Genomic DNA, 27,836 nt, shown 5'->3' with positions numbered 1-27,836 from the left:
GTGAAATTAATCTCCACGACATGTCAGCAGATCCAGCAGCTCCTGAGCTCGTACCTCTTCCACAGTTGTGTTGGAAATACCGTAGCAACCCAGGTGGAGATCATTCAAGCTGGTGTCCAGGGCTCTGAGAAGGGCCTGGTAGGCCCCTGATACTGTGGACTTGAAGGGGGGAAGCACGTACACGAGCTCTCCACCAATATCCTCCTTGAGATAAGCCTCTGGGAGATAGGACTGGATCAAGGAGGTCACTGCTGTGGTGTCACATTCCTCTATCATGTTCTGAAAAAGGAGGAAAACACTCTGTGGTCACTGAAGAGGTTGCAAGGTCAACCTGCCTCCTGTAAGATGTAGCCCAAATCCTGTCCCAGAGCATAACTGGTAAGTGATCTCAGTCCAGCTAGCCAACATGTCAGGGTAAATATCAAAAGCAGATGAAAGTGGGTTTCTGGCCCTTGAAAAAGAGAATGTGACACTCTTCTGATCTTGGTCCATCCAAAACCTCACCAGGCTGGGCCAAATCAACCACTTTGCACTGCTAGAGGTTTTGTAACAGCAGAGAAAAAGCCTGGCCACCAGAGAACTTAACATGGCTGCCAGCACAAACTCACTCTTTTTCCCATGAAAAACGGGGCTTGTTCATGAGTCTTTTTTCATTTTCTCTGTCTCCAGTGCCAGCAGGCTGGAAGAGAGGATGGTCTCTCACGGTATCTGTGTGCTGGGGTTACCAACAGCACTGGAATAAATGCTAGCAAGAGCATGAGTTCTCCACTCCCTGCAAGCAGAACACTTTGTGCCAGGCCAGACACTTTGGATGGGCTCTTGCCATCTGCTTTATTCCCCTGAACTCCAGAGCTTCACATTCTGCACCCAGCCTTGCCTTTAACCTTCAAGGAGACCCTGTTCTTTTTCAACAAAGCAGAGCACTGACATTCTGTTTTCCCAAGGCCATAGAGATCACTTATCTCCTCCCAATACAATACCCTCAGCCAGCCCTGATGCCCTTTGGAGACAGAGCAGCCAGGAGCTCTAGGATCAGCTCAGACACAGACCTTCTTTTTGGTGAGTGTCAGGTGGTAGCCATCCCCAAAGGTTTCCTTGAGGTAGAAAGGTGAGCCACAGCATCTGAGCCCTCCATGCTCCAGGAAGGCGATCCGGTCACTCAGAACTTCTGCTTCATCCAGGTGATGTGTGGAGAGAATGATGGTTCTGCCTGGAAAACACAGTCACCACTGAATGAACGCCTGGTTTTATGGCAAAACTGGATTTTAAAAGGATTAGGGTTATTTTCTTTCCTTTCTCAAAAATTTCTGTATTTCTCTACACAATGATATCATCACTATAATTGCAGGGGTTCCAGAGCTCCCCCTTGTTCGGGATCAATCCATGGCAAATAAGTCCACATTGTTAAACCAATGCAATGAATGTTTATAACCATTTTCTTTTATCACATTCTGGTCAGATCTCTCCTTATCTCAACAGTGAGAAAGGTGAAAGCCTAGCTGAATGAGGGGACACAGAGTATCAGGTGAAAATCAACTGCATTTTTTGGTAATTATTAGTGAAATTGGAGGAAAGGCAACAAGAGAGATGAATTTTACAGTACTGTAAGCTGTGTTCTATGGTGAAGTTAGTTTTTAAATGACACTGTGAATTTACAGAAATCAACCAGGATGCACCCTCCAGAACTGCAAAATCCAAGTCTTCCAAAATTTTTTTCTCTCTGGCCTCCAAAACCCAAAATTCAAAGCCACTGGCACCATCTTTGTAAAGACAAATCACCTTTGTCTTGGGCAACATCTCCTCTCATCACAGTACCTTTCTTATTCTTGGAGATGATTTCCCAAATACTCCTCCTGGAGCAGGGATCCACCCCCGTGGTTGGTTCATCCAGAATCACCACCCTGGATCCCCCCAGGAGAGCAATAGCTATGGATAATTTCCTCTTCATCCCCCCAGAGAGAGTGCCAGCCAGCTTGTGTCGATGGCTGTACAGCCCAGTCTCCTTCAAAGTCCTGGAAAACATAGGGAAAACAGCCTCCAAAAGCCATCCTTCGGGCATCTTCTCCAAGCAGGGAATCTGAAAATACTTGGAAAAACACTGTAACTGCAAATGAAAACCTGCTCAAGTATGGACTGCTCTGCTGAGTGGTCACAGTGTAGAGTCACCCTGCAGCTCAGCCATCGGGATTTTAATTTTAAACGTTTCTGAGGATGTTTTCAAAGTTTTCATCTGACAAGTCAAGGTTAAAGGCTCAACCCCATCAACCAAGACACCAAGATCCAAACTCCCTGGGATGTTCTGGCTGCTTCGTTTCTGCGCAGAACCAATAAAGCCAACATCATCTTTCTGACTGGTTGATTAAATCTCTTCCCAGGAAAAACTGTGAAGCAACAAGGAGTAGACCCTTAGGCCTATAAATTCATCTCCAAATAATTGCAACAGCAGCCTGTAAACCCCCTGGAGAAGAGATTCTTACAGCATAGGTATCAATATATTGCTTTAGGCAGAGCCAGGCACCATTTGTTCCCTAAGCTGGAGCTGCAACAAGACCTCCAACCCACGACTTTGGGCTTTGCAGGGGCAGTGGCACCACCACACAAGAATTTTGGCAGCCCTCTCTCCCTGCTCCCACCCTGCTACTTTTATACCTCTTCACTTCTTGGTAGAGCTCGTGTTTGCTGCAATGAGGGACTTTTATGTAGCCATAGAGCAGCAGGTGCTCCTTGGTGGTGAGGTAGTTGAAGAGCACGTTGTGCTGCATGCACACCCCCATGTTCTTCCTGATCACCTCCTGGTCAGTCCTGATGTCTTTGCCATACACAAAGATCGTGCCCGATGACGTAGGGAACAACCCGGTCAAAATAGATCTGAAGGAGAAATAAATACAAAGGGGAAGTTAGAAAAAGGAGGAAGCCATGGGTAATGTTTTTGGTGTGGCCCTGTAGCTGTCACCACTTCCAAAGCTTCCTGGTATCCCACTCCTTCCAGCCAGACACCACTGCCCTCTGTGTGTCCTGCTGCCCAGCCATGGTGTGGCAGAGCAGAGTCCAATTAACATCCGTGGACATCCTTGTTCCCCCCCATGGGATTGCAAGGGCAAGCTCCAAGCTCACCCTGGCTGCTCCTCACCTCTACTGCTTCAGCCTCCCTCTCCCTAGGTCAGACCACTGCATGTACCACACACTCAGGAATGCCCTTGACTTCCAATTTAATTACTGGGAATTCATATAATGCAGTTACTCTTTATTCTCTGAGGTTTGCCTGGAGTGTCCAGCCAGCCTCACATTGTAACCACAGCTGAGACTGAAAACCACCTCTTTGTCTGACTAGCCACAGCAGAGCATGGAAACCTGATTTCACTGCCATTATCCACGAGAAATGGGAGAGGACTTCTGGATGAGACACCTCACAGTGGGCAGCACTTTCATCTGGTTCAAGCAAATAATCACCCACCAAGCAAGAGCTGAGTCAAACTCCCTCTGCTCAGAATAACTACTTGCACATTACAGCTCATTTTTGGTGCTGTCCTGCAGGGACTAAAGGGAGAAGATGCATCTCAGACTGCCCTTCACCTTTGCAGTTTTTTTCTCTCTCCTGGGACTTTTAACATCATTAAAAAGCAGTAACTTGTGACCTTACTCAGGATTTGGAGCCTGTGCTAAATTTCAGGAAGGTTTTATACTTTTCTGCATATCACCTTTGCTACACTTTGCAAACAGAATATGAGGTGAATTGATAATAAGCTGAGATGAAGCACACATCTGTCTTACTGGTTTTGGCTCTTCTGAGGCTTCTATTTATCAGCTTAATGTTGCTTTCAGAGATATGCACATATATATCAGTGGAGAAATCAAGTTCTACAGGTCTGTTTTAGTGCTGTTATCTAACAAGTCAAATAATAATTTATAAACAGCAAGGCTGAAAGGCCAGTGCATTAATCCCCTGCCATTCCAGCCCAGTCAACACATGACTCTGTACACCTGAAGTGTATAATAAGTTTTCTTGCTAATATCACTTCAGCTTTGGTGTGTGCAGAAGCTCCCCACGGCTTCCAGAACAACCTAACCCCAGGCCATGGAACAAAACACCTGAACAGCTGCTGTGCTGTCCCAGGCATCTCACCAGATTAAAAAGGATATTCCTAAGCAGAAAAGCACCTTTTAGAACCTAAAGAACCCTAACAGATGAAGGAACTCCTGAAATCATTTATGAACAAGATGAAACTACACAAGGGATTTGGTCTCATGAAGCACTTTCCTCAGTTTCCTGCTGCTGCACAGACCCACTTGCCCCCTCGCTCACCCAGCCACACCCCACAGGATAAAAAAGAGCTGCTTTAAAGGATACATACATGGTTGTAGTTTTCCCAGCTCCATTGTGTCCTAGCAGGGAAGTGATATTCCCTTCATAAAAGTTGAGGCTGAGGTTGTCCACTGCAGCTTTGGATCCATAAACCTTTGTTATGCCGTGGAGGGAGACTCCCAAGGTGAGGTCAGTGGGCTCCGGTTCCACGTGAGGGTGGGGGGCACCTTTGACACCAAAGAGAAGGGTCAGGGACAGCTCCTGCAGTGCAGCAGGTGTTGTGCTGCTTTTCTCATCTCAGAGAACACCAAAACACAGCAAAGGCAGGTGCCTTTCAGCTGGGAATATTGAGAACATGTCACTGGATCTGTATCATTTTGAGCTCTCTGGGATTTTTCCTTCTTACTTCTGAAGCTTCTAATAACTCCTGACAACAGGCATTAATCACTTCTGAAAAGGTCTCATATTTAGGTGTTTCAGAGCACCTAACTTTATTTCTACTAAACAAGCACAGAAAATTAGAGGACATGAAGAAAAAACTACAGAGTTATTTCCAATTAGGTGGAGCCAGCAAGCTTTTATGTGGGATCTCAAAATTTTACAGGCTAAATATTTAAAGAGATAAGCAATGATGTGCCAAGTGGAAACCTGTATTTGCTTGTCAAAACAAAAGTGTATTTCTACACAGAGAGACAGGCATGGACTGTCCAACTACAACACACATGAATATGTGTGTGAAAATCAGTACTGACTCTCCACAGCAAATAGGAAGAACAAATAAAATTTAAGGGCCAAATCTGCATTCATGTGAATGCCAGCTTTCAATTTTTCCTGTGCTTCAAAATAACAATCAATGGTGTTTTCTGACTATGGTGCCCCTTCACAAATTTGGCTTTGTTTACTCAAAATATAAGTTATTATTGCTACTCCATCTAGTATCCACTTACATATTTTATTGGGGAGGGTGGCTTCTTTCCTTAACATCAGCTTGGAGAAGAGCATGCCTCTTTGTTTCTCATTCCAGAAGGGCAGGTAGCCGTTGTATTCGATCCAGTAAGATGGAAGCAGTGGGAAGTACCAGGGAGCAGCCATGCCATATCTACCTGCAGGAACAGGAGTCTCATTCAGGTATCTGCTCCTCAGCAAGTGCCATTGTTAGGGTGCACCCAGAATAGCAAAAGTTAACTTCACAGAGATTTCTTGATGTGTTCATGCACTTCCAGGACTTGGTAGAGAGTTTTTTCTGATTGGCACAATAGGAAGCACTCACTAATTTGTTATTCAGAGTAACTCCATGGCTGGAGGGCAGGAGAACTTTACATTTTCCACTGGGTAGATTTCTGTATGCCAGTGGACTGCTTCATTAGGTGGGGAAGAAAAGCAAAAGACAAATGTACTGGCTCTTGCCCAAGGCAGGAATTACTTTTTGAAACCAAATGATGTAAGTGACACAGCTCAAAATCATTCAGCTGACAAATGCAGTCTAACATGCTCCACTCTCACCCATCAGACTGCAATCCCACCCTCCTGTGCCCTTGGCTTCAGCTTCTTCAGGAGACCCACCTACCCATGTGATAGGCTGAAAAACCCTAATTCTCCCTTGCTCTGCTCTCTCTCAGTGCCATTAATAGGCTCAGACATCCACAGTCATGCTCCCTTTGGTCTGGGACAGAGGGTGTGCACTGTGTCACTGCCTCAGCCAGCTCTGCTCATTGTTCTCCAAAAGAGATGCTACAGCACCACCCTCAATGCTTTGCATCCCTACCTGGAAAAACATTCCTTATGTACCACCCCAGGATGAAGTAAATGAAGGAGTCTATCAGAATGAGCCAGCACATCCAGCCAAAGGAAGTGTTGTCTCCAATCATTGGGGACTTGTACATGTTGTCCCACTGCAGTCCTGCAGGGAAGAATTGAGAAATACAATCAGAGCCCATCTCAGCCAGTGAAATATCACCCCCAGGAGAGCTTGAAGCCTGGCTTTGTCTGCCATAAACTCACCTATGCCCTGTGCCTCGTAGCGAGCAATGTATTGACTTGCATAACTGAAGGCAGTTGGAGACAACAGACTCTGGGGAATAAACAAAATTGAAAACAAGAAACATTAGAATTAGTCTCAAAGAGAAGTCAGGTCAGTCAACCAATCAAGTACCTCAGTGGGTTATTCCAACAGCCAGAAAAATGAGTGTTGGGTTTGTTTTTTTCCCAGCAGTCACAAGGAGCACTGGACTGTGATGGGAAGTGCTACCTGGTGACAGCCTGAAATGTCTCCTTAGAGCTTGAATTTCTTTTGCTTCCACACCCAGGATGCAACTTCCTCCCTCATACAGGACTTTATTTTAGGCTTTTGAAATACAGCAGTGCTTGAGAATTACCTTATGGAGCCATGTGGTTAATTCTTTTACCACTTGCATTAATAGATGTCATTTCCTGAATTTGGTGACTCAAAGAAAACAAGTCTGGCTTCTAGAACCTAACACCTACCCTAGTCTGCCCCTTGGTAAGAAACAAGGCTTTACATCTACTCCCATGTCTAGGAATTTGAGACGCAGGAAGCCAAAGAATTATCTGAGGCAGCAATGAGCAGAGCCAGCCCTGCTACCCAAACCTCTTACTGAGACAGCCTGGCTTTTCAGAGTGGGTGAAAGCAGCCCATTTTCCTTTGCAATCCCAAAGGGGAAGAAAGGACATAGCTCAAACTACTGTGATTCAGCTGGCAGGTGGGAACTCACTGAAATTCCACAAGTAGTGCCTTCAGTCACGGGACACAGCTAATCCCAGGTGTCCCTCAAACAGGCCATGGCCAACTCTCCTACCCTGCCTGTCAACACCCACTGATGGAACACAAAACGACACCCAGCTCCCAACTCCCCTGTGTTTGGGACACGAGGTACAGTAAGAGCTGGAGTGCACTGAGGTCCCTGCCTGCACACCATGCCTGGAAATATGGAGAAGCAGAACTAACCAGGAGGCTCTTGACAGAGAAGCTCAAGTGATTCTCGATGACGAGCAGCACGATGAAGGGGAAGAAGGTGAGGATGTACACGAGGCTGCCCACCAAGGCTGCGATGTTGGTGTTGTTGAAGAAAACACTGATGAAGTAGCTCATTGCTATGATGGACAGGCTGTAGTCCATCAGGTACAGGAACAGGAGCGCTGTGTCTGTTTTGGGAAGGATCTCACCCACTTTCAACACAACAATGAGGAAGGTGACAGTAATCAGGAGGAAGATGGCGCACTCGATGAACCAGGCGATGAAATGGCTGCTGGCATTGACACCCATCATCTTCATGTACTGCAGAGAGGAAGGTAAAAATAACAATCACAAGTGGTATTTGAGAGAAATTAAGAGATCTCTCTGTTGATATTGAATGATTTCTTTTTCCAGCTTCTGGACAGGGCCTGCAACCAGACTGTGCTCGTTCTATCCAGGGACAAACCACGCACTCCCATTTCAGGAATGGCCAAGGTTTGAAAAGCAGTCTGTTGGAAAAGAACAGCCCAAACAGGACCTGCAAGGATCAAGTGTCACAGCCCACAAGCTCCAAAGCAGCTTCTGGCCTTAGGCTTGTAAGTTTTCTGAAGTCTTTTGGTTATTTTTTTTTTTTTTTAAATAATGATAATTGACACAGTGGCTTAAGTTTAAAAGCTCTCAAATGTCTTTGAAACCAGACCTTTTTCTCACACAACCCCAAGACAACAAATAAAAGCTAAATTACTATAGTTACAAGGAAGAAATATTAATTTATGTTAGCTGATGATTAATTCCCCATACTTGCATAAAACTGTAAATTCATATTGATAAATCCAGGAGAAACTAGAGGTGCTGGTGTCTTCTTGTGGATTATTACACAAAGAGATTAGTGATGCCCTGGTCCTTGGAGAGAGTGAAAGTGGGTGCCTAAATTAGAGTAGGGGGCTGCCAGGGAGCACACACTGGGGGTTCATTCATTTTCCACCTCATCACAGGTCAGAGTGTCCTTTCTTGGAAGTGTTTTTGGTGAATCAGTATTTGTTTCCATGGTGTTGGATAAAAAACAAATCTGCTCAAAGCTTTTGTTGCTTGCTGAAGCTTAGTTTGACAAAATTTTTTGCTGTTCATCTCTGTTGACAGTGATCACACTGAAAGCCTGAATTAATTTAATAAATTCTCAATGTCATTTCTCTTCCAACAGGCAACCTGAATGAAGAACTTCATTTCAGAGGAACTGATGTAATATGTAGCACCTTCTGAAATATTAAGTATAATAACTTCAAGGATAGGAAATAAGTCACTTTTCATGTCTTTGTCCCCAGTAGGTATGACTCAAAGTCAATTTTTAGAGAGCTTTAAATCTTCAGAAACCCTGTAATTTTGTGAGGTGCCCATGTTTCCTGTGTTCAGCACTGCAAAGCAAAATTCCCTCCACTTGAAGGGCAAACACCTTGCATTTCCATGGCTTTGAGCTTGATTATAATGTCAGAACTCACACACTGCAGGTCAAACAACAGCTATCTAGAATATTTTCCTTAATGCTTGTTTTGCTTCATTTAACACTGAACATCAGACACACTAACCACAAATGAGGAAAATCTGTTTATAATTCTGCACACCCCAGAAAGTTTCCCCGTACCTCATAAAGCCTCAGATCTTTCTCCTGAACAAGTGTTTTAACAAAATCAGCTATAAACAGCACCCAGGCAGCCATCAGAGCAAATGGAAGAGAGTAGGTCACGCTGGTTAAGAACCTGTAAAAGGCAAAAGCAGGCTTTAGCTGAATATGAAATGTTCTTGGGATTAAGGCTTTATACAAGAATATATTTTTCAGAACAATACTCTGGCACAGGAGAAGACATGCTTATATTTCAAAATGTGGAGTAAAATTAATAATTACAAAAGAAAAAAGGACTCCTTTGCCATTGCATGGGATTTTCTATTCGTCAAACTCCTGAGTGCTCAGAATCTTTTTATTTTTATAAGTTGCAGAGGGATTTCCTTGCTCAGCAGCACCACTGGCAGGAGCAGGAAGCACAGTGGCATCTCCTGGCTCTCTGATGGACTGTATTCCATTTGGAAACATCACAGCAACCAGCCACAATTTCCAGTTCTGTTCACACATATAATGGCCAAATTTCATGATCAGGCCATATTTCCTGGTGTTGGAGCCTGGACATGGGTGCTTTCCTACAGACTGTCTGTCCTATCACCCCACAGGACAGGCAGACCCAGGGCACATTTTGTGGCTCCTCATTTTAATTGAAACCTTCTTCCAGTGCCAAATGTGTGAAGGAAAAAACCCAATGGCCAACAATAAATTTCTCCTTTTGCCATGGAAAGTAAACTTTTATAGTAGAAGATCCCCTTCATTGCATCTGCAGGGCTTATGCTTTCCTCCTTAATTTCTAGACCTGACTTAAAACCCATAATCAGTGTTATTCCTGAAATAATGTACAATAACAGTGAGAAATGAACATTACATTTGTTTTTAATTTTTTTTTTACCTGTAAAGCTGAAAATGTCCTATAAACCAGAATTTCAGGAAATGCTTTCACACAAATGGAGCTTTACTTATAAAGAACCAAGAAAGGCTCTTAAAAGTTCAGTATAGCCCAACACCTTTTGTGTACAGGTTTATATATCTATATATATATATATATATAGATATATATCTCTCTCTATATATATATTCCCTCCCTTTTCTCTACAGGATGATATTGAAATAATAATCAATAAGTAGGAATTTTGTGTTGACTTCTGCTGGATGCATATCTAAAGACTTGAGGTATTTTAATAATGGAGCAAACACATCCCTCTGAACCCAGGATGGGGAGGGAAACCCAAAGGCAAGTGGTTTTCCCAGCAGCCCAAGAACAAAAAGGAGGAGACAGCACTGGAGTCAGTGCTTCCAGCAGCCAGTTAATCACTGTACAAAACTCTCTCTCAGCAATAACCCAGGAATTTGCTGCAGAACTGGTTTTGGATGCTTCCTGCCTGTGTCCTGGTGGGCATCTCACATGGTGCTGCCCTGAGGAGAGGCTGTAGGTCCCCAGGTCTCTTCAGTGACAGCTCCCACAGGAGATTAACAGGTCTGCTGTGGCTCCTAAATGGTACCTTATTGCTCCCAAAAAATATTTTGGCTCATGCAGTTGGCATGGAGGTTTTTCAGTAGGAAAATCTCCTAGGTCCAGCCTGTCCTTTTGCTCCAAGGGTGACCCTCAGACAGGGCACAGTGACCCTCACATCTATCAATACTTCTTGCTGAACATCCTCCAGTGCTCCCTGATGAACACTGAAATCCCTTCCCTGTGTGTTTTACACTCAGTTTGGCCACTGTAAAGCTCATAAACCCAGGCACCCTTTTTCCCCCCAATAAATCCATTTTCTAAGTTCTGCTGTATTGTGTGCACGTGAACACCTGCAGAACAAACCAAGACTTGTATTTAACCCAAGTTCTGCCAAATCCCAACCCCACCATGTAAAACAGGCACAGGGAGTTTTATCTGCTGTAAAACCTACAGTTACCACCACAATCCAGGTATAAAAAGAGCACTGAAAACAAAAGATTAGGCAAACCAAACAGACCATCTCAGAGCCAAAAATTCCCTCTTTTGTTCAACTCCTTGAGAAAAAAACTCCAACTGAACAGAATTAAATTATGTTTATGCTGCATGAACATGGTACTAAGGAAACCAGCACAGCTGGTGAACTCCACCAGTCACACAAGATGAGTTGACAAAAAACATGAAGGCAACAGCCACCCAAACTTACATATCCTTGTTGTAACAGGGGTAAGGCATTGCCTGCACCTGAACAGCTATTTCCTCTGGTTTCTTGCCAGTCTGCAGCTCAATAATGGCCCTTTCAATGCTGTCCTGGATGTAAATAAAGGCCCTGCTGTAAATCTGGCTCTGGGAGGTGGAATTGTGCGGGCCCACGGTCCAGATGCGCTCCCGGATCCTGTTGGTGGTTTGGGTTATCCTGCTGCTCATTCGGATGGTGTAGTTGAGCACAGGAGGGAGGGACAGGCCCCCACGAACTGAGTGTCCAGGGCTTGAAGGCAGCTTGAAAATGATACCTGGGAAAAGAAAGGGAAAAGGCTTTCCTTTGGAAAAAAAGGCTTTTCTGACAGCACAGGAGCAGCACACACTGATATGCAGGAACTCCTCATTTTCATGAGGCTTCTTCACAGAAATTTTCTATCCAGAGCATTTTTCCTGATATTATATGGAATATATATATATATATATATATGTATTTATATATTCCATATATAAAACATATGACAGAATGGAGGAAAAACAGGGAAGAAAACTGCTACTATGGGAAAGGACAAATATTAGCAGGGTCTGAAGTTCCAATGGAAGCAGAAGCTTCTATCTACCCCTCAGTTATGACATATAAATCCAAACAGGTCACAGGATTTATGAGTAAATCCTAACTGAGGGCCTTCTTTAAATATTGATACATTAGTGACACAAATGTAAATTCCTATTTCCTGCTCCCTCCACCCCTCTCTGCAGTCTGATCCCACCCACACTCCAATCTCACAAATGTGAAAAGTGTGACTGAGAAGACCCAGTACACCATTATGGTGCTTGGCTGGAATATCTCAAGTGATTTATGACCTTCTAATAAATTGAATTGTCTTATATCTGAACTTGAAGATCTTAAAGGTCTTTTCCAACCTGAATGATTCCCTGATACCTTTCTTGATTATAGCACCATTTCTTGTGGGAGCTTGAAAGAAAGTGGCTGCACAAAGATCACCTTGGGGCAGTGGGATTTTATTCAAACTGAGAATTAACCACGAGAAATCAGCAGCTGACCACAGACAGTGGAGGTGTAAGGGAAGAGAAGTATGAGAAGCAGGTCCCAATGTGCAGGTCCCACACACACTTGCTCCAAATCAACTGCAGTGTGGTGGGAGCTGGGACCACAACAGTTGCTGGTGAAAAGCCAAATATTTTATGCTGCATTCCCACACTCTATCAGGCAAATTTAATTGCCAGGGGGATTCAGGACTGTCACATACTTGCAAACAGCTCATTCTTCAGGAAGAGCTCCTTAGCCACCGCTTCCATCTCATCCAGGTCCTGCACTGCCTGAATGCGGTTGAAGGAGATGCAGGAGGAGACGTTCACAGCCAGGGCAGCCAAAGTGTTCAGCTGGTTGACAATGTCAGCGTTGTTCTGCAGCTCCAGCCGGATATCATCTGGGGAAAAAACCCCACAAACAAACCCTCCAGCATCGCTACACTCAGAAAAAAATCCACCCCATCATTCCACTCCTTCACACCAACAATGACACCAGAAAGGAGGAAAGAAAACAAACCAAACCCATCACACTAAATATGAAGTGTGAAATACATCTCTGCACTCAGCAATGCAATGAAGGCATGCTGTTGACCCAGTTTTTTATGTTAATCATTTGTAACACGCTCGTGAGTTTACCTTTGGGAGGATGCCAGCAATGGGATGTGACAGCCATCCCAAATCAGAAGTCCCCACTAACCTGCTGAGGCTTTGGTGCTCACCATTCCTTCCACCCTCTGGTTGAGGATGTAATCAACTCGCCTTTTGAGCTGCTGTGTCTCGGGGGAGGATGTGCTTTATCCAAGCACATCAAGGCAGAGCTGTGAGTGCTGTGCTGATGTGTGGACTGAGCCTGATGCTGCAGTTAATAAAGATGCTGCTGTTTGCTGGCAGGTTTCAAAGGTGGCTGCATAATGCAAGGTAACTAATATGGAACAGCTGCTGCAGGCACCGTGGCTTTATGGGGAGTTAAGGCAGGAGCTGTTGCTCATGAATAACAGAGATCTTCAACAACTGGATGTAAATGTCTGCAACAGACCACAGTCACTCTTGGCTGCTGCTGGCCTTTGCTGGCACAGTCCAGATTTATGGTGACATGCCTGGCCACTCACTGCAAAAGCAGGTAGGGACAGCAAGGCCAGCAAGGAAGGGACTGTGATCCCCATGCTGTGCACTCACAGGGAATGTACCCACCAGCACTGTCACTGGTGATTCTCACAGTGCACAGCAGCAAATGTCACCTTGAAGGGCCTTGCAAGCCCACCAGAGAACAGCAAACTGCAGCAGAGCATCCCCTGCACTGATGCCTCTGGCTCCATCAGCCTGGGTCCATGTATCTAATCCCTGGCTTTTCTGCTCTGGAGAACTTTTCATCTGAACCTCGCTGCGATGCAAGGGAGCTCCCCTCAACATTTCCCAGCTGAGTCCCAGGTAGCTCATTTGAAGTCATAATTACAGCTAAACAGTGTCCTCCAGTGGCCACACACCGCCGCAAAGCCTCCCATCCCTCCACCCCTTAACACCCAGGAGAAACATCTCTTCACACCAGCACTTTGCTCTCTAAGAGTTTTCCTTGGAAGATTTCTGGATCACAGCTGGGATTGCCTTGCCCTGGAGCCTCCAACATGGGCTAGAGAAGAGCAGACTAAGGGGATGGCTGCAGCTGGCTAACTCTGGAGCTCCCAGACCTGAAGCACAAGTAAGGAAGAGGGCAGCACATCCAGACACACTTACCCAGTTCATTTATCTGACTCAGGAGCTCAGCTGCATCCAAATCCACCATCAGCTTGATAAAAACCTGCACAAAGGGGTTCTGCAGGGCATTCTATCAACAAGCAGAGAAAGACAAAGCATCAGTTTGACCAGAAGCCTTCACTGAGCCTGTGTACAGCCCCTCCCTCTTCACTCTGCATCAGAACAGGGAAATTCCAGCAATGAGAATGTCACAGAGAGCTCTCTGAGTCCAAGTCAGTGCTTCTTGGAGTCAAGAAAAGATGCCTGCTGAGTCTCCACCAGGCACTAGGGTCCCATCAAAAAAATCATGGATAATTTTAGTTATTCCAGAAGTAAATTTCCCTTGTGTGTGTTTTAAGTTCTGTGAACGCAGCCAGTGCACAACCAAAACTTGGAGATCAGCACAGATTTTTGTTTGGCTGAATATTTCATTATTCTACCAATGACTGCAATCAGCAGAGAATATTTAATTTCACTTTTGCATATTCCACTCTGGATTTTTCTCTTGGTGCCATGGAAATTAGAATTAATTCCAGCCCCTAAAATTAACTGCTAATGCTTTTGGGTTCCAGGGATCTCATTTTTGTAAGAAAAGGAGACAATTTTTTCCTACAGAGAATGGGAAACAAATGTGTGTAACATTACAGTCTACTGCCTTCTGTATCCAAGCAATGCTAGGCTTCTTAGGAAGGGGAAAAAGAAATTTTATTTACATTCACTGAGATACAAAACATCTTCTAGCTCTTATGTGTATACCCAGAACTACATGCTTATTATAGACACTGTTTCATTTTCTGAGAAAGTAATTTCTTGCCTGGTCTTGGCTGGCTGGATCACTCCATCAAGCAGAAAGTTAATTTACAAACTGAAGAGTGTTCCCTGCTCATCTTAACCCTCCAGCAGGCCCCAGAACGGCCAGGGTCAGGGAGAATATTACAAACAGTTCATTTGAGAAAAAGAACTTGCAGGGAAGGGTCAGTCACAAGCATTTCTGTTAAGGGAACAGGCAGGTACAGAAACTGTGAAGTCCAGGACATCCTGAGAGGGGACTCCCCAGCTGACCTAAGGTGTCCCTGGAACCCCAGTTTACTTCAGTGAACAAATCCATCCTCCCAGTTCCCTCCTGGCAAGAGACAGAGGGGAGGTAAGAAGTCATACCTTGATCATTGGAACTGTCTGGTTTAACTTAGTCAGTGAATTCATGATGACAGGAGACTGGTCCAGCCACTCCTGGGACTTCAGGGCTAACTCAGCCATCTGCTCCAGGGTTGCATTTGACTACAAAAGAAGCCCACAACATATAAGGATTAATTGATTCATTACCTTACAGATTTTAACCAATAAATAAATCAATAAAGCACATGAGACCAAATTTGTTTTCCTTAGGATTTTTCCTAGCATCCTCTCATCGATTGGCAGAATGCCCCTTAACACACTGAATTTATGCAAGTATTTAAAAATATTATATTCAGAGCATGTCTTGAGTATCTGCTTTCCTTCTACCACTGGCCTTCCTGTGAACAAGCACTGGTTACACCATTAGTCCTGGGAGACACATCTCTCCTACTGGCTGAAAATTTGGGGGTGAAACTTCATAAACTGAAGGCCTTAAACAACTGTCCTATAAATATTGTCCTATAAATATTAGACCAACAGCAGCTTCTGGAGGGAAGATTCAATCAAAGACAAAAGATGACTCATAGAGCCAGCAAGGCAAGTAGGAAAAGATAATTTGATTAATACTCCAAACAGTGAGAAAGCAGCTTCCCAGGGAAACAAGGCTGTGCTAGATAAATTACAGCCCTTTGGAGTGGGTGTATCCTGATGTCCTGGAACAGAGCCATACCTTTCCCATGATTGCTCGAGTTTCTGGGGTATCTGGTGTGAAAAGGATCTTCCCAAGCACCATTGGTTTTAAGAAAGACCAAATCAAAGCTCCAGTCGGGGTCTTGACCAGGTCCAGGTAAAAGGATAAGCAAAATGGGGCTGCAAGAGGAGAAGAGCAAACAAATTGCACAGAGAACAAACAGACCAGACACAAGAAATCTACCAGTGGGTTTTTTCTCCCGTCTGCCCAGTTTGTTGCTGTGGCCAGTGAATGACTTCAGGGCTCTCTTCACTGACTGATCTAATGCATCTTGACAAAAGCAATCCACCCCCAAGATCTCCTGTTGCTGAACTCAAGACAACAAGAGTCTGGCTGTTTGAGCCAGCATTATCTGCTTGGAGGTTAAATGGAGTTTTGTGAACTCAGAGGAGCTAATAATGTCAGTACAGTCAGAAAAACTACTCATCAAGAAAAAGCAGTGACCTGTCGAGCCCTAGGACCAGATCATCAACAAATGGGAGACAGTGCAGTGTCAAGCACTGCTCTGCTGCACAGGCAGTTTTCCCTTTGAACATTTATGGAAATAAACCATCAATAATTAGGGCAGTACAGATCTTCAGCTACCATAAATAATGAGCACTTACAGCCCTCAGAGACATATGGAGAATAGCTCAGCACTAGATCTGTCTGGAAATGGCAGAATTCAACTCTGAAACATTTGTGCCCTAGGGAAAAGCCAGACTTACTGGAATCCTGAGGAATCCCATATTTCCTCATCAGCTTTTGGACATAGACGTCCTCTGCATGAGAACTGTTGCTTATGGGGTCCCCAAAGTCTGGAAGCAAAGACTCAAAAAACAGGGGTGTGATCTCCTGGTTGCAGAGGACTTTTGACATGGATTTAAAAGTGCCATGTGTTATCCTGAAGTTGTTTGGTTTAAATAACGCCTGCAGAAAAGACAAAACACAAATAAATCCTGCACGAAGAAAGCACTCCACTTGGAGAGAAACAATAGAATGAAAAGGAAAGGACTGAACATTTTTATACTGCTTTCTTATGAGAAGCTTGCCTTTATAAAAATAGGAATTTTCCATGGAAATTATGCATTTTTTTGATTATGACAGAGGTGGTACATTTATTTCCAGGTATGACAGTTAATGTAGGAAGTGCCTACAACACGTGCAGAGAAATTCCCTATCATGTGTGCCTGGTGTCATTCACACACCTGGGTTACAACACAGATTTGTCACGTGGATGTGCACATCACTGTCCCCATCTAGTCCATGGCTGCACGTGGCTCTGCAATGTGCAGGCAAAATGATGACCAGGAAGGATTCCTGTCACTTGTGTTCTCCTGGACTATGGATCAGAGATGGATTGGACACCATGCTGGATGGAGGCAGTGCACCCTGGAGTTACTGCAGCTGTCAGAGCAGTAATGGCTTTGTACTGAATGTTTTGGGCAGTCTCGAGGCTTTGGGTGTGATCTAATGCACACTAAAGCTGAGGCAGTTTTTTGCTGCTGATTTTGGTGGGTTTGCCTTTAGTGGGCAGTTCTCCAGCTGTTTGCACCAGCTGATCCTTCCAGTATTTTGCTGGAAGTTCTCCCTCCTTCAAGATATTCTTGCTCCAAGTGTTTCTCTCACAATATGCATTCCCCACTCATGAGCACATGATGGTCCCACTGCTCCAAATCAAAACTATCCCATGAAGGCAACACAGAATCACAGAGTGGTTTGGGTTGGAAGGGACCATAAAGCTCATCTTGTTCCAACCTCCTGCCATGGGCAGGGACACCTTCCAGAAGGGACACCCATTCAGTCTGGCCTTGAGCACTTCCAGAGATAAGTCTGAGAGAGCTTTTTCTCAGAACATTGTTGCTCTGAAACAGAATCTATGGTTTAATGCACCTGTGGCTTCTAGGGTAAGAAATTACTGTGGAAATAATTTCAGTGGTTATTTTGCCTCAAAAGCAGATGCAGACTACACATACCTTAGTCAGTGGCGTTTTCCTGGACTGTCGGAGCTTCTTCAGGGAATGAATAGCTTGTAGCAATGGATCAATGCCAGATTCAACCTGGTGTCTGAAATATTGCATTTTTGTCAGAAGGCCTAACATCTTGTCCATGGGTTTCTGAAGTTCCTTGGGGAAAAACATCTGCAAGAGGCAGGAAGGAAATCAATTATGATGAGCAGGGATCTGCGTGCACAGGCATGCACACGCCCATATTGTGTTAACTCAAACATGAGCACTGTGGGATTTTCAAAGCTGTTAGGAGGCTTTGCAGAGTGGGTGCCCCATGGGAAATGAATGGGATTTGTATTCCTAAATCCCCAAGCACTTTTGCAAACCATTTCCCTGAACATTACATAATCTAACAGTGTGTTTCCAAACACCTACAATTGGGAAATAAGTGTCAGGTACTGGCTGGGATGTGATAAAATCTCTCATTTCACACAGCACAGGTGTCAAACACTATGAGTGACTTTTGACCTGAGCCCAAATTCATTGGCATTGTTATTTAACAACTTTTTTTTGCCCAGGATCACTCCTGTATTTTTAAATACCTGCTCACTATTCACTTCTCTGTGAATATTTTCTTAGATGCTGTTTCTGTAGTTGGGGGGTGGGGGTGGGAACTGGAATAATTTAGTAACTTTGTAGTTCCAAATAGACAGAGAAAAGATATTTTACAGGACTTTTTCCAGGGTTTCCCTTTTCAGGGAATCAAAAAATTTAGCTCAGTACCTTATTTTTGGGTCAGCTGGGAGTGTTCAAGAGGTTGTGACAGAACATAAAGGATACTAGCAGATAGGGAGGCATTTAGAGTAGGTCCAGTGCCTTTAAATGAGGTTTGCTGCTTTACACCAGCTGGGATTCTCATTTATATCCACGCTGTCACAGCATGGATATGCAATAAAAATTGCTGCATGAGCAAAGCGTGATCTTTGGCTTGTGCAAATCAATGTAGCTTCTGGCCACTGCAATGATATTTTATAACCTTTCAGCCACCACCTCGTGCAGCAAAGACTGCAGGAACCACTCTAAAAATCCAGCACTAACCTTGTATAAGAAATTGTACGTGTCCAAGTGTCTCAAGAGGGTGACCCCAAGGAGGTAGGTGCTGCGAGTCCTCTCTGGCAGAGGGAGGCTGCACAACTCCTGCACCACCACTTGCAGCTGTGGGTCAGCAGGATGGGCACTGCAGGACTCCAGCTGCAGCACCTGAGAGATGAGCTGGGTGCACACAAAGGGAAAAGAGAATTGTTAGGGGTGCACTGCACGCTCCACCACACGTGGATTAATCTTGCCTGGCTGTTGTTCTTTCCACAGGGCCATATTTCAAGCACCCAAGAACCAGAAAATGCCTTCCCATTACTCCTGCTCCCAGGGACAAATCCTAAGGACTGTGTTTTACTACCCAGCTTGCACAGTTGTAAAAGCTTTTGTGGCTTCAATTTCTCATTGACTGATGAATGTGAAGTTTGGAAAAGAGCACATTCTTTGGGGCCCAGTCCAGACAAGATGGCTGGGAAGGGGAAAAGCATCTGGAGCTCTGCTTGCAGGAGCAGGAGGCTGAGGAAAGGAAGCTCATCTCTCATCCTGGGAGGGTATTTTTGGACCCTGAGTGCTCTCACACACTGTGATTACAAATGTACTTTTCCACCTGGACTGGGACAACTTCTCAGTGACCAGGACCTGACTGAAGACCCTGCTCAGCCCCCATTAGTGTGTCCCAGAGATCTGTGCCCTGTTCTGGATCAGAGCCATCCCTCTCCAGGCAGTGCCTGGCTGCTGGACCGGCTCCTGGTGACAGCCAAAGGGACCATATGGCTCCCAGTCTCCAATGGCAGGACTGCCTATGCTCCTACTGCATTCCTGGTGGCTTTTCCAACCCGTAACGTGCTCTGCTGTCTATGCCTGTGGGGTCATCTGTGCTGTCACACACCCAGCAACCTGCTTAGCTGCATTCACTAACAAATTATAGTTTTAATGATCTGAGCAGTAGACAGCTACAAGATTTCCCAAAAGGATAACAGCAAACTTACCTGACTGCTGTTTTCTGGGAAAGATGCTTCCAGAAGAGCATCAATGCTGGCTGTGGACATTCCTGTTGTGTTTATGAGGTCCTCTTTGAGCTGGTCCACATTTTTAAAAACATCTCTTAACTTTTCTGGAATGAACAGTCAAAGAACAATTGATGTAACAGCTTTCTCCAGACACACAGCAAATCTCAAGCACATGGAGAAGACTTTATGCAAAGCATGGAAGTGTGGTACCTCACTGCTGATAAGAAAAAATAAAATATTTGGGGCATACAGTCATTACTTCCTATGTTTTACAGTCTGGTCTGTGGGCTGAAGTTATCACATCTCAGGATAGCAAAATTTGCTCAGATGGAAAGATTTGGTGCTTTCTTTGTAAAAAACAAAACCAGGTGTGGTCTTGAACAGGCTCTACAAGTACCCCAGATAAAGGACCCCAAGGTCATGGTGTATGGTTATTTCATTAATACCACTTCTTCCTGGCAGCTAGGCAATTCTTGGGATTTCCAGCAGAAAGTGTGGTACCAGTGGTGATGTTTACCAACATTGTAAAGAAAATACAGAAGTGTACCTTGCTTGCTGGAGTCTGTTAAACCCTCAGTGATATTCAACATGGAATTCAAAGCAGCCATATATTGAGGAATCTCTTGAAAGAAAGCAATTTCTGGTACATTTTCTTGAAGCCTGAATTGGAAAAACAAAACAACAAACAAAACTGAGAATATAAAGAGAAGGCAAGAAGTCATTTCATAAACAGAATACTAAAACAGTCTAGCTCAGAGGGAGAGCCTCACCACTTCAGCTGTGCCTGGATGTCTGTGGCATCCCCAATGAGTACATTTTGGAGCTCCTGGGAGATCCTCCTGTGACTCAGTAGGTTGGTCACAAGTTGGCTGCTCAGCTGAGCAGCACGGAGGAGCTGCTCCTGAGACTGGCCCTGCTCACACAGCTCCCCAGAGGGAACCTCAGGGAGGTGGCAGAGCTGCTGGACTGACTTCAAGCTCTTGTAGTCACACAGAAGTGCTGTCAGATCCCGGAGGCGAGAGATCTTCAAAGGACATTTTGAAAAAAGGAAGACAAATGCACAAACATCAGTTAGATGACAGAATTATAAAAGGCAAGCTTTAAAGAGTCTAGCTGTCCCTTCCTGCCTCTCCTCTAAGATTTTAAAATATATATATATATTTAGTTCATTCAAAAGGTCTCCAATAGAACAGCTTGTGACAATCACTGTGTGAGCTTCTGGCAGACCTGGCTGGATCTAATAAACCTTGAAAACCTTAAAATGTCATTTCCCCTGCCCAACACACTTAGACAGCAATACTACATTAAACTTGCCTGTTTACTAATTAATCTTCTCAGAGACCAAATAAATCTACCTTGCACAACAGGTTTAGCCTTTCAGATACCACCTGGTCATCTACTGCAGTACAGGAAGGAGACTTGGCCAGCAGTCAGAGCTTCCTCATCTGCCAACCCGTGTAAAATTATAGTCCTTTGCTATTATGGGCTTCCCTCTTGTCTGACATCATTATTTACATTATCAGGCTCTTATGGGAAGAATTATCTTCAGGTTTATGCCTTTAAGTACCTGTCACACTGAGGCTCATCATATTATTGTTACAGATATATTACACAGCAACAACACTGCATACTGCTGTAATTTTAAAAAAGGACTTTTAAATGCTATTTCTCATAGGGAGCAATACACTGAAGTGCATGCATGCTATTAGTGCAGTCATGAATGCATGGGCTAAGAAGCATTTTATTCAAATGAGGCATTGCCAAACCCAAAGCTGGTGAGGGAACTCAATGAATCAATACTGGTGCTTAATCTCAGAAGCCATTCTGGTGCTGTGAGACTTCTGGGGCCAGAGAAGCATGTGGGGACTTGACTCCAGCCACGCTGGTGTTGGTACAGCTCCTCAGGCACAGCAGTAACCCAGTTAGTCATGCTTCTAAATGCCAATTAGGAGTGCACAATTACATGGATTTTCAGCAGGGCAGAGGTATCTAATCCCTATCTGTGCCTTCGAGAGCTCCTCCCTGCCTCCTCCTCAAGTGAAGCTGAGGCATCCTAGAATGATCTCAGCTCTGCAAGGTGCTTCAGGGACTCTCAGTATGCTGAACTTTAGTGGTGCACTGAGGAATATGCTGCCACTGGCCATCTCTGTAGTGCTCATCCTTCTGGGGTGGCTGGTGGAAAACAGAGCCATCCTACCCAGCACATGGGAGGACAGGAAAATCTCTACCTTCCCTGAAAAATGGTTGTACACTCAGAAGGGAGAGATAAAAGAACAAGTTCCTCAACCCAGTTTACAGATGACCTTCAAATATAGGCAGCAGGCAGAACACAGAGTTTCAGTCCTAGTTTTTATCAGCTGTTCTCTAAAGAAAACTTTTTTCTGTTTTCTTAATATGCTATTTTTCAAAACCACCATTGCACATTCATGTATCTCTGTGGGATGTCCTTCAAGTCAGCATTTTAAGCAGACTCACTTTTAGCTTCAGGAGCTCTGGTATGGATGAATGTTTCTCAGAGGTATTATTTTGCATAAAAGAGTTCTTTTTAAGATGAGTTTGCTTCAAAAGCAGTGTGATGTTTTCTGTGCAGGAGAAAAAAAAAAAAACAACAGTTACTCCAGAGAAAAATGCCAGAAACTTCACAGATGGGAATATCACCACTGTTATTCTGAGGCCAACTGGGCATTGCTACTTTCCACCAAATTCCCATGGCTGAGGACCTCTGAAATCACAGAGCAAGGCCTAAATTGTAATCTGGGTTATAATGGATTGAGTTCAAGTAAGTGCTCTGTTCCTAGTGAAATCCACCCCATCCTGGTAACAGGTGCACAGGTAAAACCTCTCAGGTGTTACAGTAAGCACAAATGATGAGTATCTATGTGAAATACCATGTTAGCTCTCAGGAATAACTGCTGTCATATTACAGCTACATAAAGCTGTGAAGGGAAAGAGGTTTCTATCTGTAAAATTGCTTTGTCTGAGTGTCAGCAACCTGTCATCACACTGAGAAGAGGAGATGTGCCTTCTGGAGACACTGGGATGGAAACTTATAATCACAGTGTGATATAACTCAAACAAAACCCAAGTCTGGCTTCCCCAGATCTCACAGCTCCAGTTCACTGCCAGCAGATAAAACCATGCAGCACCATTCCTTCCCACCAGTAGACAAAACACAGGCAGGACACATTCCAGCTAATGAAATTAATGAAATCATGATCACCTGTCAATTCCCCATCTTCAGCTTCCGCGGCATTTATTAAACACGTCAGGTAAGGGTTATAGCTGTTATTCGCTGTCACCTGCAAGATGGTGTTTGCAAATTCTAAAAACAGAAATCTGAAAAATAAGATAGGAATTTAAATCAGCTTCTCTTTCAAAAACAAGGTATATATTAGTGAGCAACCTGTCAGCTGTGGATGCTGTTCCTTGGCAGAGTAAATAAGAATTCCAGATGAAAGCCATCTCTCCTAAGTGCATAGCTTCCCACTTTTATTCCATCAGTTCTTTTTGCTGTTATTTCCCAAAGCTGTCATTCACTCTCAAAATAAGAAAACACACTTGAAAAGTTCAAATCTGTGTGATGGATGCATTATATAGACGGAAATGCACACCTAAGGGAGACTGAGGATCAAAAATTAGAGAGTGATCCCACAAAGGAAAGTTTTCCAAAGAGCCTGCCCCAGGTGGTGAGACTCCTTCAGGAGTCTGTTCCACTGTGCACTGCTATGTGCCAACACACAAATTTTTTTGTAAGTCTGACTTAGAGCTGTACATTCAGCTCAAGAAGAAGTTTCTTCTTCTTCCTCAATTTAACCCACATTATTCCTTGTGTCCTAAATTACAGTGGTTGCAGGCTTAGGTTATTCCACTGGAAGAAAATTCCATACTTCTCATGCTGGAATGAGAATGGTGGTCACAACCCATCCATGGAATTACAATACCCAGAACCCAAACTCACCGTGTGATCAAGCTGGTTGGGGACAGAGTGTGGTCACTCAGAGTCCAAGGCAGGGTCTTATTGTAAAGGGTTTCTGCCACCACAGTGAAGTGATGAGCAACGATATCAATCACACTGTCAAAACTGGTTTTGTTGGAGAAAAAAGCTGAGCTGGAACTTATATTGAATTCATTTAGCAGGCCAGAGATGTTCAGCCCCTTGAGAACGTAGAGGGTGGCTTCTGTGATTTCTGGATCTGACAGATTGCTGGCAGAGTTGCTTGCCACTGCTTCCAACAGCCTTGCAAGGGAAGCTCCTTCACTTGGATTCCTTTTGGTGCTGAGGAAGCTGTCAAACACATCCCAGACACTTGTGTAATAACTGCCTTCAGTGAGGTTGAAGGCACCCTGGAGCCTCTGCAGGAGGTTGTGGAGCTCATCCTGTGCCACACCAGAGAGCATGGTCAGGTTATTCCAGCCTGTTGCACTGCCAGACAAATTCAGGGAGCTCAGCACTGTTTCATCCAGCAGGGCAGGAAGGAGCACGTTCAAAAGCTGCGATGGGGACACATCACCCACATCCTGGGCTGGGATGGGGCACGAGGCATCACCCTGCACCAGCCCCTCCGTGGCTGCACTCAGAGCTCTTGCCTTCTCCTGGAGCCACGAGTTTCCCGCCTCAGAGACAAGGTTTAACTTGGAAAGGAAACTCAGAGAAAAACACAGAGACCGGGTGAGACACGACAGCTCCTGGAAAAAGCGCTCCCTGCTGTTGTTGTAGGCAGCAGCAAACTCTGGAGACAGCTGCAGGTTGGTTATGGCCAGCTGGAACACCCTGGTGAAGGTGTCATTGTTCCCTGTCCCACCCTCCATGCCCAAGGAATCCAAGAGGGGCTTGCAGGGGCTCCTGGCTGAGGACTCCCTTAGAGTGGCATTTTCAAACAGCACCTCAAGGCCCACGCTGAGCAGATCTTCAAAGGAGCAATTCTGGAGTGTCCTGTAGCCATTGCTGCTGTTCTCAAGGAAAGGACCCAAGGCTAAATGAAGAAACTCCCAAATTTCTGCCTGTAGTGAGCTATTGTGCTGTAAGGGAGACTGGCTGAACTCCTGAAGCAGCAAATGTGAGTAATTATAGACAATGTTCATTTTTTCCTCGAATGTTTTGTTTGAGTTGATGTCATGAAGAACTTTCATTCCTCCTCTCCACATTTCCATCAGTCTCTGGGCATAGTTACTGTTGGAATCAAGTAACAGGCTGATAGATTCAAGCTCACTGATGTTATACCTTTTCTGCAAACCTTTCAAAGTTAAGATTCCCCTCTGCATGGCCTGCAAGTACATTGAGATGTTGTTTCCTCTGGAATCTTCATCATACAGCTCAAAGATGGAAGATACAAAGTTTAGCAGCTGCTTCAGTTCCTTACTGAAAGGAAGACTGGTGTCATTTTCTGTCATATTTAGTAGATTTTGCAGCATGTCTAGAAGTGACTGGGCAGTGACAGTGGCTGTACTATTCCAGTTCAACAACTGGAGACCTTCAGCAATGTGCCAGAAAGCACCAAGTTCATCTTCCTGCCTTCCAGGAGGGAGTTTCTGCAGTAGCTTACTCAAAGAAGAGATCAGCAGATAACGATCACTGGTGTTCACCTTTGCCATGGCACCAAGAAGCTGCTCAAGGGACAAAAGGTGTTCTGCAAAATTTTCAGGAGTTCCAGGGGTCAACAAGAAGTCAGAAAATAATGATGACACTTTTTCATTTGTGCTGAGATAATTTTCAATGTCTTCAAGCGAGATTGCGTCGAGTGCAATCATTTTGATCACCTCCCATGCATTCTCTGTATTAAAATGAGCCCTGTTTAAAATTATCTCATTCCAAATCACTGCAGCCATAGTCAGAACATCTTGATTTTCTTTTCCATAGGGATTAGAGTAGAACAATCCTTCACCACCCCCTTCATACAAAGGAAGTATTTCTTGAAATATCCTTTTCCAGTCCAGTGTGCTGTCTGTGGCAGAAGTTGAAATGAAAGAGAGTTTTAATGAACTATACAAATCACTGAGATCTGAAGATTTAATTGCTTCGGTAGAATTCGCAAAGATCTGACGCACCAATGCTTTTCCAGGAGCTACCCCAAAGTCCACAAGGATTAGAGCTTTCTTCATAATTTGGAGGAGTTCCACATATTCACCCACTTCTGTTAGGCTCCATTTGGAGGTCAGCAGGGCGCCAGTGGCACGCCACAGCCGGGAGAAGTGTCCCCAGTTGGGCTGGCTGGAAGCAGCTCTGCCCACCTGCAGCAGCTCGTAGAGACTGCTGTTCCTCATGGAAGCAGGTGGTGACAGATGGGAGAACACAGGCAGCCCATCCCAGTCTGCAGAGCTCTCAGAGGAATTCAGGGAGCTCAGCACTGTTTCATCCAGCAGGGCAGGAAGGAGCACGTTCAAAAGCTGCGATGGGGACACATCACCCACATCCTGGGCTGGGATGGGGCACGAGGCATCACCCTGCACCAGCCCCTCCGTGGCTGCACTCAGAGCTCTTGCCTTCTCCTGGAGCCACGAGTTTCCCGCCTCAGAGACAAGGTTTAACTTGGAAAGGAAACTCAGAGAAAAACACAGAGACCGGGTGAGACACGACAGCTCCTGGAAAAAGCGCTCCCTGCTGTTGTTGTAGGCAGCAGCAAACTCTGGAGACAGTTGCAGGTTGGTTATGGCCAGCTGGAACACCCTGGTGAAGGTGTCATTGTTCCCTGTCCCACCCTCCATGCCCAAGGAATCCAAGAGGGGCTTGCAGGGGCTCCTGGCTGAGGACTCCCTTAGAGTGGCATTTTCAAACAGCACCTCAAGGCCCACGCTGAGCAGATCTTCAAAGGAGCAATTCTGGAGTGTCCTGTAGCCATTGCTGCTGTTCTCAAGGAAAGGACCCAAGGCTAAATGAAGAAACTCCCAAATTCCTGCCTGTAGTGAGCTATTGTGCTGTGAGAGGGACTGGATGAACTCCTGTAGTAGATGTGTTAAATTATAGATGGGGTTAATTATGTCTTCACTGGAAGCTTCATTGGCACTTGCATAATGAAGGATTTTCATTCCTGTTCTCAGAAGTTCAGACAAGCTCTCCAAGGTTTTATTGTTAAAATTAAAGAAAAGATCTATAGATTTTAATGTACTGACATTATAATTCAGCTGTAAGTCTTTTAATATGTACAACGTCTTTTGGATGGCTTGAGTGACTTGTGAGATATCGGCTACTCCAGAGCTTTCCCCAAACTCTTTAAATACAGCTGTTATAAATTCTGACAGCTGATCCAATTCTTCACTGAAGACACCACTTGATTTATTATTCAGCTTTTGCAAATGGCTGTTTAACACCTCCAAAAACTGCCCATAGGCAACGATGGCTGTGTTATTCCACTTCATGGATCTCAGCTTCTCCGCAGTGCGCCAGTAGACGTTCAACTCATCCCACCAGGCCTCACCCATGGACTTCTCTACGGCCCTCATCAGCTCAAACACAGGCAGCAGGAGGTACTGATAACCTACATTTGTGCCTGTCATTCTAAAAAACATCCTCTGGAGAGCTAGGAGCTGCTCTGGGAAGTTTCTGTAGGACTCATGCTCAAGCAGATCATCAGAAAAGATGGATGGGATTTCTTGGGGTCCACTCAAACGGTCTCTGAGACCTTCCAGAAGTGATGGCATGCTTGTGGAGAGCAACATTTTTAGAGCATCTTTAGTTTGCAATGTACTAAAATTAGAATTATTTAGGAGAGCTTGATTCCAAAGCATTGTAGCTAATTTTAAAGCCCTCTGAATTTTTTTCCACCGGGTCATTGTATTGAAAATGGAAGTCCCGTTAAAGTCACTCTGTAATTGCAGTGATGTGAAGTTATAGATTTCATCTATTATTTCCTTATTATATGGTTCTTTTAATTTATAATCATGATGTGGATTCATTCCCAGTTCAAGAAATGCATACAATTTCTGTAATGTTTCATTCTTCAAATTTCTGAATAGATTTAAGCTTTTTAATTCACTTCGATTCATTTTTTCCTCAAAGCCTTTTAAACCATGTAGATGCTTTTGTATGGCTTCTAAATCATCTGAATTAATGGACCTCTTGGAGTGCTTTCCACCAATCTCTGGTGACTTTATTTTTCTGGAGGGGAACAAAA

The 27,836-nt window shown here is 44.5% G+C and overlaps 1 protein-coding gene across 1 annotated transcript in view; it reads right to left on the bottom strand.

Annotated features, from left to right (window-relative positions):
* Window positions 1-27,836, bottom strand: part of ABCA12 (ATP binding cassette subfamily A member 12) — a 79,820-nt gene that overhangs the window by 25,066 nt on the left and 26,918 nt on the right. Inside the window, exons 10-33 of the mRNA XM_086896297.1 lie at window positions 23,687-27,820; window positions 22,949-23,064; window positions 22,204-22,310; window positions 20,499-20,752; window positions 20,276-20,388; window positions 19,708-19,832; window positions 18,722-18,895; window positions 17,651-17,815; window positions 16,403-16,604; window positions 15,675-15,814; window positions 14,987-15,106; window positions 13,829-13,919; window positions 12,316-12,495; window positions 11,052-11,358; window positions 8,917-9,031; window positions 7,269-7,598; window positions 6,305-6,374; window positions 6,069-6,203; window positions 5,251-5,406; window positions 4,353-4,530; window positions 2,650-2,868; window positions 1,816-2,012; window positions 1,050-1,210; window positions 55-279 (exon numbers count right to left, since the gene is read on the bottom strand). Of these exons, the coding sequence (XP_086752423.1) occupies window positions 55-279; window positions 1,050-1,210; window positions 1,816-2,012; window positions 2,650-2,868; window positions 4,353-4,530; window positions 5,251-5,406; window positions 6,069-6,203; window positions 6,305-6,374; window positions 7,269-7,598; window positions 8,917-9,031; window positions 11,052-11,358; window positions 12,316-12,495; window positions 13,829-13,919; window positions 14,987-15,106; window positions 15,675-15,814; window positions 16,403-16,604; window positions 17,651-17,815; window positions 18,722-18,895; window positions 19,708-19,832; window positions 20,276-20,388; window positions 20,499-20,752; window positions 22,204-22,310; window positions 22,949-23,064; window positions 23,687-27,820 (8,014 nt within the window). The remainder of the gene's footprint in view (window positions 1-54; window positions 280-1,049; window positions 1,211-1,815; window positions 2,013-2,649; window positions 2,869-4,352; window positions 4,531-5,250; window positions 5,407-6,068; window positions 6,204-6,304; window positions 6,375-7,268; window positions 7,599-8,916; window positions 9,032-11,051; window positions 11,359-12,315; window positions 12,496-13,828; window positions 13,920-14,986; window positions 15,107-15,674; window positions 15,815-16,402; window positions 16,605-17,650; window positions 17,816-18,721; window positions 18,896-19,707; window positions 19,833-20,275; window positions 20,389-20,498; window positions 20,753-22,203; window positions 22,311-22,948; window positions 23,065-23,686; window positions 27,821-27,836) is intronic.

The sequence above is a fragment of the Cyanistes caeruleus genome, chromosome 7, assembly GCF_971803275.1.
Source record: "Cyanistes caeruleus chromosome 7, bCyaCae1.hap1.1, whole genome shotgun sequence".
NCBI lineage: Eukaryota > Metazoa > Chordata > Aves > Passeriformes > Paridae > Cyanistes > Cyanistes caeruleus.
Note: the sequence above shows the minus strand (reverse complement) of the source record. Positions and strands in the feature narration are given on the sequence as shown.